General features: G+C 45.4%; 1 protein-coding gene across 6 annotated transcripts in view; it reads left to right on the forward strand.

The window, feature by feature from the left end:
* Positions 1-16309, forward strand: part of LOC101165692 (myosin-10) — a 49101-nt gene that overhangs the window by 28941 nt on the left and 3851 nt on the right. For all 6 annotated transcript variants that reach the window (XM_011478025.4, XM_023954141.2, XM_078947986.1 and 3 more), the window contains 29 exons: positions 637-780; positions 860-955; positions 1508-1626; positions 1922-2074; positions 2178-2351; positions 2517-2690; positions 3992-4106; positions 7161-7354; positions 7433-7554; positions 7629-7698; positions 7777-7937; positions 8726-8834; positions 8920-9051; positions 9155-9361; positions 9496-9633; positions 9772-9895; positions 10026-10197; positions 12441-12653; positions 12736-12880; positions 12949-13155; positions 13234-13338; positions 13434-13586; positions 14104-14352; positions 14423-14635; positions 14740-14952; positions 15022-15183; positions 15266-15394; positions 15464-15552; positions 15659-15782. In XM_011478025.4, coding sequence (XP_011476327.1) covers positions 637-780; positions 860-955; positions 1508-1626; positions 1922-2074; positions 2178-2351; positions 2517-2690; positions 3992-4106; positions 7161-7354; positions 7433-7554; positions 7629-7698; positions 7777-7937; positions 8726-8834; positions 8920-9051; positions 9155-9361; positions 9496-9633; positions 9772-9895; positions 10026-10197; positions 12441-12653; positions 12736-12880; positions 12949-13155; positions 13234-13338; positions 13434-13586; positions 14104-14352; positions 14423-14635; positions 14740-14952; positions 15022-15183; positions 15266-15394; positions 15464-15552; positions 15659-15782 — 4406 coding nt within the window. The remainder of the gene's footprint in view (positions 1-636; positions 781-859; positions 956-1507; positions 1627-1921; positions 2075-2177; positions 2352-2516; positions 2691-3991; positions 4107-7160; positions 7355-7432; positions 7555-7628; positions 7699-7776; positions 7938-8725; positions 8835-8919; positions 9052-9154; positions 9362-9495; positions 9634-9771; positions 9896-10025; positions 10198-12440; positions 12654-12735; positions 12881-12948; positions 13156-13233; positions 13339-13433; positions 13587-14103; positions 14353-14422; positions 14636-14739; positions 14953-15021; positions 15184-15265; positions 15395-15463; positions 15553-15658; positions 15783-16309) is intronic.

Genomic DNA, 16309 nt, shown 5'->3' on the forward strand with positions numbered 1-16309 from the left:
TCGTGTTTTTATCATCTTAAAAACATTGCAATACTGAGTCCAATTGTGCCGCGTTCTGAGTTGGAGATGCTCATCCACGCTTTTATATCTTCTCGTCTTGATTACTGCAACTCCATCTTCACATGTTTAAGCAAAAAATCTTTAAACGGCTCCAGGTTGTCCAGAACACTGCTGCAAAAGGCTTTTAACTAATTTGATCCAGCTGCACTGACTCTCTGTCCGTTTCCGTGTCCATTTTAAAATCCTGGTTTTAACATACACAGCTCTTAATAGCCAAGCTTAATAGTCTATATAAAAGACCTTGTGCAGCCGGACACTCCCAGCAGGTCCCTGAGATCATGTGATCAGGGTCTGCTGGTTGTTAAGAAATCCCAGATAAAAACTAAAGGTGACAGAGCCTTTGCAGCAGTGGCTCCATCGCTCTGGAACTCCCTTCCTCTCAGCCTCAGATCTGCAGACTCAGTGTTTCCTATCTTTTTACAAATGATTTTTCTTAATTCTTTTTTATATTCTGTGTTTTACCGTGTTTAACTGTGAAGCACTTTGTGATTTTTATCTTGAGAGGTGCTATACAAGTAAAGTTTATTATTATTATTATTTTTACAAGATGCTTTCGCTCCATTTTTCCGTCCACAGCGGATCTGCTTTTGGAAGGGTTCAACCAGTACCGTTTCCTGTCGAACGGGAACCTCACAATCCCAGGCCAGCAGGACAAAGACAACTTCCACGAGACCATGGAAGCAATGCACATCATGAGCTTCGGCCACGAGGAGATCATCGGTACGCTTCAATGACTCTGTCAGCAAAAAGCAACCAATGGCAAAATGATTGAAATTGTTGTTTTCCCTGATGTGAACAGCTATGCTGAAGGTGGTGTCCGCTGTGCTTCAGTTTGGAAACATCGTCTTCAAAAAGGAGAGAAACACCGACCAAGCCTCCATGCCGGATAACACTGGTAGGCGTCCCCAACAAAACCATGACCTCGCACTGTGTGTTTAACCTCTTAACCTTAACCCAGACTGGCTAAGACACTGTTCTCCACCTTCTCAGTTCTCCTCCATTACGCTCATGCCTCCCTTCTGCTTTGCACTTCACAGAACAGAGCTAGCTGTGATAAATGTCTTTCCTCTTCCTGACTCTTGACAATCTGCCATTAAGCTTCATCACTTACAGGATTTACTGCTGGAGGAAATGGGGCGCAGCCTTGCTATGCCTGCACAGTTTGGAACAGAAAGAGGGAGATGGAGCGATAGAATGAGTGCCAGAGAAGTGAAGCAGCACTCAAGACCACAGCAGATGTGGTTGTTGTTTTATTGGGACGAATAGTTTATTTTCCTTCTAACTCCACACTTTTCCACAAGTTCCAGAAATGAAAAATGTGACTTTTCCAGTCATATTTCATTTCCTAAACCTGAAAACCAAAATTCAATTGAAAGCAGAGCACCAGATTGACGATGTTGATACAGGATCTGATTGTTTTTTTTTCTTTTCTTTTTTGGTTTCCCAGCCACGCAGAAGCTGTGCCATCTGCTGGGGATGAACGTGATGGAGTTCACCAGAGCCATCCTGACACCCCGGATCAAAGTGGGACGGGATTATGTCCAGAAAGCACAGACCAAAGAGCAGGTTTGTCTCATTTTGATGTCAAATAAGAAACTATTTAAGATGTGCGGCTTTTCTTGACCAGTAAGCGGGGTAGCAGAATTATAACAACACACTTTTAACCTGATTCACAACCACAAATGTGAGTTTTTTTAGTATTTGTGGTAGGTGTCTGTTCAGATCTGGGCGTTCTTTCTCCTTGGTGTCATTTTGACATGATTTCTGTGGTGAATGATGTAGCTTATATGAAGTAAACTTTGAACATTGACCTTTATCATCTTGACTTTACCTTTTTTTCCCCGTGTCTCGTGTCTTCCAGGCTGATTTTGCTGTTGAGGCTTTGGCTAAAGCAACATACGAGCGTCTGTTTCGCTGGCTGGTCCATCGCATCAACAAAGCTCTGGACAGAACTAAGCGACAGGGCGCCTCCTTCATTGGTATTCTGGACATTGCTGGCTTTGAGATTTTCCAGGTTGGTTCAGCCTTCTTAAATGATGTTTAAAGTTTTCTTATTGATTCCGGTCTCTTCCATTAAGACTTCTCCTCTTCCTTTGTGTCTATTTGCCTTGTCTTAGCTAAATTCATTTGAGCAGCTGTGCATCAACTACACCAATGAGAAGCTGCAGCAGCTCTTCAACCACACCATGTTTGTCCTGGAGCAGGAGGAGTACCAGAGGGAGGGCATCGAGTGGAGCTTCATCGACTTCGGCCTGGACCTGCAGCCCTGCATCGACCTCATCGAGAGGCCGGTCCGTGACAGTCGAGCTTTTTCAAAGTGTCTTAGATGTTCTGTCTTTTGAACACATGCCTGTTTCTGCAGATCAAGGCTTTCATACGTGTCCTACGAACACAAACTGTTTGTTGCTGGCGATGATGAGACCAAAGCTCTGTTGGATTCTTTTTTTTTTTTTTAGGCAAACCCTCCTGGAGTTTTGGCTCTGCTGGATGAGGAGTGCTGGTTCCCAAAGGCCACAGACAAGACTTTTGTTGACAAGCTGATCCAGGAGCAGGGCACTCATGCCAAGTTCCAGAGGCCCCGCCAGCTCAAGGATCAGGCCGACTTCTGCATCATCCACTACGCTGGCAAAGTATGCTGTTTTTCCTTTTGAATGAAAAAAACCCCTCATCTGTGTCTAGTCTGTGGCTTTACTGTTTGCCTGAAAGGATTTTTCCCAACATTTTAATGGAGCATTTTAATGCTCTATATCAATGGTCCCAACCCGCCAGCCATGGACCGGTACCGGCCTGTGGGACAGTTGGTACCGGGCCGCGGACAAAATGAAAAAAAAAAAAAAAAAACATGCGGTTTTATTTTTTTTATCTTATTTTGAAGGAAGTTTTATTTTGGAAAACTGCTGCGTTCTCTCCACCACATCCAACTCATTCTTGACGGATGACATGTTGCTCGGTCACGCGTCACTAAACTGAAACTTCTGAGCTAGCAAAGCTATCAAACAAACAAAACGTATTTAGAACATTTCTTTGGGCGGAAAAGAGAAAACAGATGAAGAAGAAGGTTCCTACATGAAAGCTAGTGAACACATAAAGTTTAAAGTAACTGCAGATATTTTACAGAGGATAAACTTTACCCTCAAAGGGAAACAGGAAGCTAAAAAAAAATGTAAAATTGAACTTCAGCTTCGTACAGAACGGCCCATGAAAATATTGAACCAGTCATTAAACTGGTCCATGGCCTGAAAAAGGTTGGAGACCAATTAACTCTTTATTACTAATTAGTTATTTTCTTGCACAAAGATCTGGCGTTAACTTTGTTTCTACTCCTGGCCTTTGCTACAAGTTTGGTCTGTTTTTGTTGATTTTTGGTTGTTTTTTTTTTGCCCCCAACCCCTCCTGGAGGAAGATGTTGGCCCCCTTTAGTGCTGTAGGGAAGCAGCTCATACAAACTTTTGGACTACAAACTTTTGGGATTAACTCCAAAACATCAAGATTCATGTTTTTGATTTTGTTTTCATAGAAAAAAAGTCAAAACATTTAGAAAAAACTCTTCTTTTTCTAGGAATGTACCTTTTTTATTAGTGTTTATAGATCATCTCCAATCATCTTTTGATCTATTTTCAAAGCCTTCCCGGTGGTCTTTTAATCATGATGATGTCGTTTTTAATCAACAAACCTGTGATGTTTTCTTAGACATAGTTTCTGCAGAGCGGGACCGCTTTGCATATCATTTATGTCGCAATGAGATCTTTTGCAAGCTGCATTTTTTTGTCAGCTCCTGATTCATTTTGATTTAAATAAAGGATTAGTCCAAAATGCAATTTTAAGAATCCATTTTGTTATATATGTCCTCCATCATAATAAAAATGATACAATAACATATTCATCAGAGTTGGTCTTTAAAAAAATGACAACATTTTTTTTATTGTTGTAGGTTGACTACAAAGCAGATGAGTGGCTGATGAAGAACATGGACCCTCTGAATGACAATGTGGCCACACTTCTGCATCAGTCCACTGACAAATTTGTAGCTGAACTCTGGAAAGACGGTAATCCTCCACCTTCCACACAGCCGAAGCTTGAATCCATTTAATGGGAACATTTCCTCTGTGTGTCTTTGTGTAGCTGTCTGTTTAGGTAAGACATGAAGTCACTCATGCTTACTAACAGTTGTGTTTTGTCGGCGCAGGCCTGCGGGTTTCTGATGTGCATGAATTAACCCCCGCCCCCCTCCACCTCTCCTTTCTCTCTCTGTGTGTCGTAGAGATTCAGACCATTCAAAGAGCCTCATTTTATGACAATGTCACATGTCTGGATGAGCCGGAAGGTGAATGAAATCAATGAGCAGACCTGGGCCAAAATAATCACTGGAACTGACCAGTGTTGGACTGACAATGAGAACTGGACTGAGTGACCCCTCCCCCACGGCATTCCAAACAGGAAGTGACCGCTGGCTCCAAGAAGCCAAAATCCCATAGACTTCTATGGAGAGATAAACAGCAGCTTCTCAGTCATTCTGCTCGTCAGAATAACCATACCATTTTTTTAACGTGTTTTTTCTTTTTCATGACATTTTTTTCAAGTTATTCAAGTTACAAACTGGCCAATCAGGTGCTTCAATAAAAGTAGGTGGAGCCTGCTGGTAGGGACGTCCCGATCCGATGACGTGATTGGAAATCTGGCCCGGTCACGTAGTTTCAGACCCGATTAGAATCAGATCTTGCTTCTTGATCAGGAATTGGATATTATTATGATCAGCACTACATATTTCAAGCTTGTTATTACAGATAAATTCTTCCAGAAGTCTGCATATAACGAACGGGTCACGACATTTTAATGCAGTGAAGCGCAGCAGAAGACAGTTTCGTGAAGTTAGTAAAAAATTTACAGATTCTGGCTTTATAAATCTTAAAAAAGAAGAACGTTTAAAACTGTCTGCAAGTGTCTTTATTGGTTTGTCGTTACGCAAAATGACCTACCCAAAGATGTTTATAAAACCTTGAAAATGTTATTTTAATAAGAACTGAGAGACGACAGTGAAACGTCTACAAGGGACCGTCTACAAAGTGCAAGCTATAGGAAAAAGGGATTAAAAAAAAAAAGACATTATGAATGTCTCAAGAACAACCGAAACTAGTAATAACTGGCTCCATTGGTAAGACCCAGTCATGAATACTCAGCATGTTTTTGCTTTTAGCATTTTTCTTGTTTAAGATTTTTTTTAAGAAAACCTTATCCGGACATCCCCACGTCCAATGTTCAAAATGTTCGACAGATTTTGTGTGGCCCGCTTTCAAGTGTGGCCTTCCAACAAGCTCACTCCTGATTGGCGGGGATGGTTGCCATAGAAATGTTGACTTGGACCGACTGGGACCAATCGCTGCTTACTGACGGTTGTCTGGCTCCAATATGTCAGCGTCTGTGTCGCTAAAAAATGGTGACAAAGTAGACTTCATTTAGTTGGAGCTGTAGGTAAACTATTTTCTATGGGTGGCATCACACTCACTCAGTCCAGGTTTCATTCAATGGTTGAGCTATAAGCTGCACCGCTGCGGGGTGCTTTGGGGATAAACATAAACGCTTTTCAGGCTGGTTCATCTGCAGGCTGTTGGTATATTTTAGCCCAGATCTGCCTGTAGCCGGTGTGTCATCAAGTATTTGAAGTGGCTCCCATTTGCTTCTAGGCTGCATGGCTCCCATGTTTCAGCCCAAAAGCTGCAGCAGTGCTCACTTCCTGATTAACTAGAATTTAGTCATTAGCGTTCCTTAGTCAAACCTGAGCGCCTCCATGTGTTTCAGTGTTTCTGTTAGATGAAGTTGGTCTGCTGTGTTCTTAACTGAAACGACTCAAAGGCGCGAATTTCTCGTTTTCCTGCCTCCTACATAGAATTCCAGCTGAAGGGAATTGAAAGCAGATGTTGTTCTCGGTATTTGGGCTCTGAACTCAGGAGTCACTGTGGAGGGTCTGGACTGCAGACCGTGCACCGCATCAGTCTGAGCTTTAAGCCATCCGTGACTTTTTCTGATGGAATAATAAATGACCACATGCATTTTCATCAGGGCGTTGAATCAAATGGGCTTTTTTTAAATGTAAAAAGTGTTTTAACACATTTCGTCCCTTTGAGATAATAATTCATCTGATCTCAGAGCAGCTTATTTTACATTTGAGGTTCAAACTTCAACAAATACACACGTAATTTATTTTTCCCTGTTACAAAAAGCAGGAAATGGGGTTTCAGAATGAATTGGATACCATTTGGTACGTGCGCTGAAAAAAGCCTGACACAGTCAGGATTTTATTTAAATCAAACTATTCAACTGGTGTTTAGATATTAACATATTCGTCAGATGTTTTCTTTTTCCTTTTTTGTTTCGACAGGCAGGAGAACTGGGTTCATAACCGAACCAATTCCTGCTATGGTTTTTAACCATTTGTTAATAAAAAAGTACAGCGTTGTGCACACAATAACAATAAAGGAAAGGACGAACAGTGTTGAGACGAGACATTTACTCTCATCACTGAATCTTTCATCCACTGGTTTTGACAACAACAACTAATATTTTTGGACTCTTTGCTGAATGTTTTATCTTTATTTATTTACATATAATCCCCTTATACGTGCTAACAGACTGAATGCATCTGTATGCAGTGAATCAGGTTAAAATAAGGACAGCTGCCTCCGGAGTCTGCTAATGTGATGTTTAAAACTCAGCTTTTTCTTGTTTTCTGTTTTTTTGGCTCCCAGTGTCACTTTTTTTTTTCTTTTTGTACAAAGATAGTTTTTTGCGTCACAGAGGTTCTTTGGTGGTGGAGCAGGAAGGCCAGGTTGTACGTTAGATACTGACGGGAATCAAAGTGTCCAACGTGTTGAGAAGGATCCACAAAAGTGCTTTCCTGTAGCTTTCACTGCTGTCTGCTTAGTTAGCTGCAGTTCTTTTGTTGTTGTTCCTATAGACCCCCCGCCCTTGTTTGGTCGGTGTAGTTTTTATTCAGCTCCACGTCATCATTTAGCCATCAAGTAATCCCACTGCCGTGCTTTTACGAATCCCCCGTCTCCGTTGAGTTTCTATCCTGAATATTTGCCTCCGTTTCCCACCCCCAGTTGACCGAATCGTCGGCCTGGACCAGGTGGCGGGAATGAACGAAACGGCCTTTGGGGCTACGTACAAAACAAAGAAGGGGATGTTTCGCACGGTGGGACAGCTCTACAAAGAGTCCCTCACCAAGCTGATGGCGACGCTGAGGAACACCAACCCCAACTTTGTGCGCTGCATCATCCCCAACCACGAGAAAAGGGTAAACATGGACGCCTGTTAGAGGGACGTCAACGCTCTCCGTGCTGTATCCTAACAATGCCAGCGTATCTTGTGACAGGCGGGTAAGCTGGAGCCTCACCTGGTTCTGGACCAGCTGAGGTGTAATGGAGTTTTGGAGGGGATCCGCATCTGCAGGCAAGGCTTCCCCAACCGCATCGTCTTCCAGGAGTTCAGGCAGAGGTAGGGATGAGGCTTTTTCCACTCGTTCCTCCAGAGGAGACGTTTCACACCAGTCCTGCCCTCCTCCCTCACAGATATGAAATCCTCACCCCCAACGCCATCCCTAAAGGATTCATGGATGGAAAACAAGCCTGCGAAAGAATGGTAGTGCCTCAAACCTTCTTTTGTTTTAACGGATACGTGAAACATTTCTGACGTTTCTGATGATTTCTGTGTCTTAAGATTCAAGCTTTAGAGTTGGACCCCAACCTTTACCGAATCGGTCAGAGTAAGATCTTCTTTAGAACTGGTGTTCTGGCTCATCTGGAGGAGGAGAGAGACCTGAAGATCACAGACATCATCATCTACTTCCAGTCTGTGTGCCGTGGATACCTGGCACGCAAGTAAGTGTCGGATCTGCCTTCAAATGTACGTTAAACGAGAAAAACTTCTGTTTTACTTAAAAATAAGGTGTTCTGTAAAATTTACAACCTCTGAGAGAACATCCTCTTTTGTTTGGTTCTCCACCCCTCCTCCATGGGTTTCATATGTTTTCTCAATCACTGAAGCTGGGATTTTGACTCTGTCATGTGAGCTAACGTTCAGAATTTAGATATTTTAGGGCCCAGCTAGGCAACTGCAGGGAAAAATGTAAAATATTCCAATGTTTGGATGATCTCACAGAAACTGACAAGTTGGGAGGAGGAGAAGCCAAAAGGAAAGGGTCATGTGACTTTCAGTACAACAAGTTCTGTTGAAAGTGCTTCATAGGAAAAACGCAGAAAACCTTTGATGGTTTCAGTCTGAACATTACCGGAGCTGGAGTTTGGCTTACTTCATCAGGAAGACTTTTTCTTTTACCTGATTGCTTTTCCATATCTGCTCCTGACTCTGGACAGGAAGTAAGTTCAGATCTGAAAGTTGGTCCTCCCAGCTTTAAATTAAAGATGCACTAAATATTCTGCCTATTGAAAAACCACCTGAGGTCTCAAGTTGCAGCTTAGAAGCGTTTCTGTTCTTGTTTCCTGATGTAAAGGTTTACGAAAATCTGATAAGTAATCAGTTTCATCTCCAGAAGTTGTTGTCCTCATGTACCCGCTGATTGACGCGTTCTCACCTGCAACTTGTTCAGAAACGGTCTGCTCGTCTCTGGAAAATGGTTCGATTCCCACGGTTTCTTTTCCTCTTTCAGAGCCTTTGCTAAGAAGCAGCAGCAGCTGAGCGCCTTGAAGGTCCTCCAGAGAAACTGCGCCGCCTACCTGAAGCTGCGACACTGGCAGTGGTGGAGGCTCTTCACCAAAGTGAGGCTCTGGCTGCGGTGGAGCAGTAAGACCTGCAGGGGAAGTTCAGCTGCTGGAGACATGCGGTGTTTCCTCTGTCTTCCAGGTGAAGCCGCTTCTGCAGGTCACCAGGCAGGAGGAGGAGCTACAGGCCAAAGACGAGGAGCTGATGAAGGTGAAGGAGAGGCAGCTCAAGGTGGAGAATGAGCTGGTGGAGATGGAGAGGAAACACCAGCAGGTAGATCCTTTCTTGTGAAATGGGACTAATTAAAACAAAAAAGGGTTTATTGACTATTTAGTCAAAAGTCAGTGGAGTTATTGTGTAACCATCACTTTTGCAGCTGGTGGAGGAGAAGAACATTCTAGCAGAACAGCTCCATGCCGAGACTGAGCTGTTTGCTGAAGCCGAAGAGATGAGAGTGCGCCTGCTTTCCCGCAAGCAAGAGTTAGAGGAGATCCTTCATGATCTGGAGTCCAGGGTGGAAGAAGAGGAGGAGAGGAACCAGGGCTTTCAGAACGAGAAGAAAAAGATGCAGGCCCACATCCAGGTTTAGTATCTCCTGTTCAGATGGATGTCTCTGTTTGCAACACCTGCGAGACCACAGACCACGTCTGCTTCAGCAAGATGGATTTCAAATCTCCAACTATTAGTTATGAAAACAGTTTGCTTTCGAATCCTCAGGATCTGGAGGAACAGCTCGATGAGGAGGAAGCTGCACGACAGAAGCTCCAACTAGATAAAGTAACGGCCGAAGCGAAGATCAAGAAGATGGAGGAGGACATTCTTCTGCTGGAAGACCAAAACTCCAAGTTTCTAAAGGTGAGATCATACTTGGGTTAGTCGTGAAAGCATGTCTCCCAGAATGCTTCACTGCAGGATATTGACATTAAATATCCATGGAGACACAGTGGTTGTTGGAAGTGGATCTGACCTTTTTTGTGCGTTTTAATTCAACAGGAGAAAAAGCTGCTGGAGGACAGGATCACAGAGATGACGTCTCAGCTGACCGAGGAAGAGGAGAAGGCCAAGAATCTCGGAAAAGTGAAGAACAAGCAGGAGATGATGATGGTAGATCTTGAGGGTAAGAGTTTTCAGCTCGTGTCAGCTTAGCAGAGCAAATAAAACTGTTTAGAGACAGATGTTGGAGAAACCATAGAGCCATAAACGATGATTCATGTTTAAATGTAACTTTTGTAATCGTCTCCCTTCAGAGCGTCTAAAGAAAGAGGAGAAAACGCGACAGGAGCTGGAGAAGGCCAAGCGCAAACTGGACGCCGAGTCCAGCGACCTCCAGGACCAGATAGCTGAGCTTCAGGCTCAGATCGAGGAGCTGAAGGTGCAGCTGACCAAAAAGGAGGAGGAGTTACAGGCTGCACTCGCCAGGTTAGTCTCATCATCATTCTGCACAAATGTGCCTGAAAATGAACAACAGCTACGTTTAGGAGTGAGCAAAGTGAACCGGTGAGCATTAATCCCAGTCATTCTCAGTGTTTTAGTTGGTAACTATTTTAAATGGGGGGAAATAAATGAATCACATGAACAAAGTTGTGCAAAAAACAGAAAACATATGAATTCAGTATCTCATTTTGACAGTAATCTATCCTTTTAGTTCATTTTCAAACAAAAACAAAAAGCATCACCTGTACTTGTTTTCATTTTGGGACAAAATAAAGTTTTGTTCTCATTTATTTGATATTTCTTTATTAAGTCGTTCCTTTGTGTTCCTCTTTTTACTGCACAAACAAACTCCTGCTGTTCCGCCTCACGCAGGCAGGAGCCTTCTCCGTTTTAGCACATGACTCATTTCATCGTGGGATGTTCATCCATCCCCACTTCAAGAGTCCTAGATGTGAAATCTCCATGACGACGGCTCCCACGGTGACGGAAAAATCCACCGCTGAAATAGATGCTGAAGAGCAGAGAAATGTTATCCTGAATTTCCTGGACTTCTGTCTCCAGTGAAAAATGTATTTCTGAACTTTAATTTACTGCTTTAATGAGACGAGGAGCCCGAAATACGACCTGGAGGTCTGATGGATTTCACACTAAGAGATCCTGATTTAGCTGCTGACGCTGTTAAAGTCAAAGTCCAAATATCCGTCACACACCAAGGTGTGTGACATATGTTCTCCGCATTCGACCTGTTCCCTGGGGGGGCAGTGAGTTGCAGACACAGCGCCACCATTTAGTGGTGGCGCTGTGTCCCTTAATGTTCAAGCAGGAAAGCATTGGGTCCCGCGTATGACTCGGCCGGGATTTGGACTCACGGCATTCCAGTCACAGGGTGAACACTGGTATTATTGCTATTATTAAACCTGCGTTGAAGAACGTGCTGAACTCTAGTTTTTAAACACACTTTGAGCATACAGTGAACTGACGGTATCCCATACTAGCACATGTACTCTCAGTTGGAAGAGTCTTGGTGCGAAATGTCAAAGCGGTGCAAATCTGGTGAATCTTTCTCCAGGTTTTTTACTTTTTTTCATTAATTTCTCCTTCCTGGTCTATTTTCAAACTGCTGGTACTTCTGTTTTAGGAAACGGACACTACCCATGCGTCTCCACCAAATCCAAGTCCCTGATTGGTCAACTCAACTGCTTTAGCTTTCAACTGGTGTTCAGTTGCCGCAGGTTTTGCATGTAGAGCGTGTGAACATCAGAGTTTTGAACGTGGAAGCCCAAAGCGCGGATTCACGCACGTTTACATAGACTTTTCATTGGCAGTGGTCGCTTGAACGAGCGTTGCCAAAGCCAGTGTGGACGGATCTTTAAATCCAGGCGTCCAAACCACCTCAGCTTTCTCTGCTCCAAACTCTCGTCTGTTTTTCAATCACAACCTCATTGATTCCCTCTGTACAGTTCATTAAACATGAAGGACGGTTCAACTGAATACAGATTCTTAAACTTCTTAAAACTCAGTCACAACTGCCCCTTTGGGTGGATCTGGGCAAAACAGTCAAACCTGGGCGGCGCACACAGGTAGTCCGCATGCAGTTCTTTCTGCAGCCATGTTGCGTGTGACAGGTCATGGCGAACCTAAACAACACATAAGTGAGGGAGAAGTAGGTGAGATGCTGGCGTGTCGTACGGATCTGTCATTTTTTTAACCCCCTCTAATCCTATGAGCTACGCAAGGAGCCCATTAGTGCTGTTCAGGGGATAAGTGCACGCACCGTACACGCAGCATTTGCGTTTATACAGTAAGGAGTCAGTACCTGCACCCTACTAACAAGGCGTGAGGACACCGTACGACAGCATCAGCCATACGTCATGAGTGCGTGTAACTTCAATTAGCCTTATGAATCCCTCACAACACACTTGACACACACAAGACAACTCCACAGATTCATTATCATGACGTTCTTTGAGGTGAAAGTATGAGCCTCAGTGGAACTGTGAGACACCTTAAAATGCAGGCGTGACCCTCCACGATCTGGATGACCCCAAAACCTGCAGCGCCCGAAAAGGTCAACCCCCCGTACGCGTGACTATTAACCTGAAGAAGACCTGAAGAGACCTTCGGCTTCAGACCTGAAAGTGCCGACAGTATTTTTGTGTAAAACAAAAAAATGATCATACCTTTAATTCCTGTTGGATGCTTGCTTTTTTTGTGTGTGTGTCATTCAGAGGTGATGATGAGGCTCTGCAGAAGAACAACGCCTTGAAGCAGCTGAGGGAGCTGCAAGCACAGATAGCTGAGCTCCAGGAGGATCTGGAATCGGAAAGAATAAGCCGAAGCAAAGCCGAAAAACTCAAGAGGGACCTGAGTGAGGAGCTGGAGGCTCTGAAGACAGAACTGGAGGACACATTAGATACCACAGCCGCCCAGCAGGAGCTCAGGTACCTGCTCCATGCAGATCTTCAGGTGGATCTGGACTCTTTCCAATATTTGGCAGATATCTAAGCGTTCTCTGATCACCAGGTCCAAGCGAGAGCAAGAGGTGGCAGAGCTGAAGAAGGCCATTGATGAAGAGGCCAAAAACCATGAAGCTCAGATCCAGGACATGAGGCAGAGGCACGCGGTGGCTCTGGAGGAGCTGTCCGAGCAGCTGGAGCAGGCCAGGAGGGTGAGCGGCTCGTGTCTGAGCGTCACGAATCAACAGGCAGCAGAACTCACGTCTTTCTTCTCGTCCAGTTCAAGGCGAACCTGGAGAAGAACAAGCAGTGTCTGGAGAGCGACAACAAGGAGTTGGCCTGTGAGGTGAAGAGTCTGCAGCAAACCAAGAGCGAGTCCGAGTACAAGAGGAAGAAGCTGGAGGCTCAGCTGCAGGAGTTCACAGCCAGGGCCACGGAGGTGGAGCGGGCCAAGGTCGAGCTGACCGATCGCTCCAGCAAGCTGCAGGTAGACTCCTCTGCAGACAAAACCCCGTCCCGTCTTCGTCCTTCACTTAAAGGGAAACTGAATGTTTGTGTTTGTTAGACGGAGCTGGACAATGTCTCTGCTTTGCTGGAGGAAGCCGAGAAGAAAGGGGTCAAACTGGCTAAAGAGGTGGACAACCTGAGCGGCAAACTGCAGGACTCTGAGGTTTGTGAGGCGTTTGAGGAAAAAGCGGCTGACGGGAAGCAGCGCTTCTCGCTTTGTTCCCCACTGACCCGTCACCGCTGTGCTGCCGTGTGCAGGAGTTGCTGCAGGAGGAAACGCGGCAAAAGCTGAACCTGAGCGCCCAAATCCGCCAACTGGAAGCCGAGAAAAACAACCTGCTGGAGCAGCAGGAAGAGGAGGAGGAAGCTCGCCGCGGCCTGGAGAAGCAGCTGCAGACGGTGCAGGCTCAGGTACTGAGACCAGGCGTCGACACGCAACGGAGGAGGCCGTTCGCTTTAACCCGTAAAGATCCGGGGCCGTTTTTAGCACTTTTTACTACTTTACGTTTAATCAAAGGGTTTTTAAGCAGAATCTCAGCTTCCCATTTTTTTTACAGAAATGTTTCATGATATTACGCAATAATTTCTATATTGAAACTGAAACTCTAAGAAAAACACAATTTCAAGTAGCAAATTTTGTGCAGTTTTTATGTTTAATGACAGAAGATCAAAAGTATTTAGATAAAATAAAATTTTTATTTTTTTAAATCAAAAAGGTCAAGATAACCCAGCCTCTGGTGTCGTTGGCTGCAGTTGTGGTCTGAAGCAGCCAGAGTGTTACCGTTTTCATCGGACTCCTCCTGTGGTCATGATACTTCTCAGAGCTCCGGTGCATTACGTTTGCTCAGAAAAACGACAGCTTCACCACATGAGCCTGTGTTCTTCTGATTACTTAAGAGCCCACTCCGTCATCTCTGGTGCTCTGCAGATGTTTGAGACCAAGAAAAAGCTGGAAGAGGACGGAGGAGTGATCGAGGGCCTGGAGGAGGCGAAGAGGAAGCTCCAGAAGGACGTGGAGCTCGCCAACCAGCGCCTGGAGGAGAAGTCCATCTGCTTAGACAAGATGGAGAAGACCAAGAACAGACTGCAGCAGGAGCTGGACGACCAGATGGTGGATCTGGACCACCAAAGGCAGATCGTCTCCAACCTGGAAAAGAAGCAGAAAAAGTTTGATCAGGTAAATTTCACCACCTGTGGAGAGAAAAGGTGACCGCCGTCAGGGTGTTTGACTCTGCCGTGTTGGTCAGATGCTGGCCGAGGAGAAGACCATCTCTGCTCGCTGCGCTGAGGAGCGCGACCGCGCGGAGGCCGAAGCCAGAGAGAAGGAGACCAAAGCTCTGTCCTTAGCCAGAGCTCTGGAGGAGGCCCTGGAGGCCAAAGAGGAGCTGGAGAGGCTGAACAAGCAGCTCCGTTCTGAGATGGAAGATCTCATGAGCTCCAAGGATGACGTGGGCAAAAATGTGAGTGACCTTTGGCCTCAAATCGGTGGCAACAGCCGCCCCGCCCATCACCGTGTGGGTTCATGTTAGAGCTTTGTGTTTCACATTTGCTGGACCTCCATCAGGTCCACGAACTGGAGAAGTCCAAGCGAACACTGGAGCAGCAAGTGGGCGAGATGCGAACTCAGCTGGAGGAGCTGGAGGACGAGCTTCAGGCCACAGAGGACGCCAAGCTGCGTCTGGAGGTCAACATGCAGGCCATGAAGGCCCAGTTTGAGCGAGACCTCCAAGCCAAAGACGAGCAGGGAGAGGAGAAGAAGAGGGCGCTGGTCAAACAGGTTCAGAAGACCCCCCCGCATGTTTCAATCTGCCGAAATCCGGGTGGATAAAACACTTACCTGCTTCAGGTGCGTGAGATGGAGGCGGAGCTAGAGGATGAGAAGAAGCAGAGGACTCTGGCTGTCGCTGCCAAGAAGAAGCTGGAGGTGGACTTGAACGAGCTGGAGGGTCAGATTGAAGCCGCCAACAAAGGAAGAGATGAAGCCGTCAAGCAGCTGCGAAAGCTGCAGGTGAGCCCACGTCTCTGTCCTGAAGGAGGTTTCTGAAAACTGCAGCTTTCAGCTCTCTGACCTGCTCTGCGTGCTCCTGCAGGCTCAGATGAAGGACTACCAGAGGGAGCTGGAGGAGGCCAGGGCCTCCAGGGACGAGGTCTTCGCCCAGTCCAAGGAGAACGAGAAGAAATTCAAGAGCTTAGAAGCCGAAATCCTGCAACTTCATGAGGTTTGTTCCTGTCCTGGCTGTCGCTTTGGCCCTGAAGTGGAATTGAAAGCTGATCATGTGGCTCCGCAGGACTTTGCGGCTTCAGAGAGAGCCAGGAGACACGCCGAACAGGAGCGGGACGAGCTGGCCGACGAGATCTCCAACAGCGCTGCTGGGAAGTCAGTACTCCTGCGACGCCTCCTCACTCTAGCAGTCATCGAGTCGCTGAAGCAAAGGAGGAAGTCCCAGTCCTTCAGAAAAACTTCACAGAAATGTTGTCCACAGGTCGTCACTGTTGGAGGAGAAGAGGAGGCTTGAGGCTCGAATTGCTCAGCTGGAGGAGGAGCTGGAGGAGGAGCAGGGCAACATGGAGCTGCTCAACGACCGCCTCAGAAAGGCCAACATGCAGGTACGGAGCAGAAACCTTTCCAAAATCACGTCAAAGTTATGTAAGGTGCTATGAAGAAAGTTTCATTCTTTCATGATCCTTTTAATAAAATAAATAACATTATTTATGAAATAAAACAATTACCAAATAACACTATGATTTTCAAAGACAAATCTTCAGGAAAAATATACTGATACATTAAAAAAATAATAAATAATGGATCCTCTCCCATCATAATCCTAATAAAGACTTTGAGGGCTGCAGCTCCTCACTTCTCACAGTTTGTGCAGCTGTTGTGTCCTTCACGTCTGTTTCTCATCCGGTAATAATGAAAAAGCTCATTTCTATGTCTTCTGCTGCAGCTACACATATATCTGTTACCTCTTCACCAGTACGGAGTTCCCTCGTTCATTGCAGGAGTTACGTTCTAAAAATAACCGTGATCAGTGAAATCCACGGAGAATGATTCCAGATGTTTATGGCAGTAAAACTCCTCACTGCCTAAATACACTTTTCTCAGACAAACGTGAACACAAACATGACCCCAT

This window comes from Oryzias latipes, chromosome 1 (genome assembly GCF_053564925.1).
Source record: "Oryzias latipes strain Hd-rR chromosome 1, Olatipes_Hd-rR_3.1".
Classification (NCBI taxonomy): Eukaryota; Metazoa; Chordata; class Actinopteri; order Beloniformes; family Adrianichthyidae; genus Oryzias; species Oryzias latipes.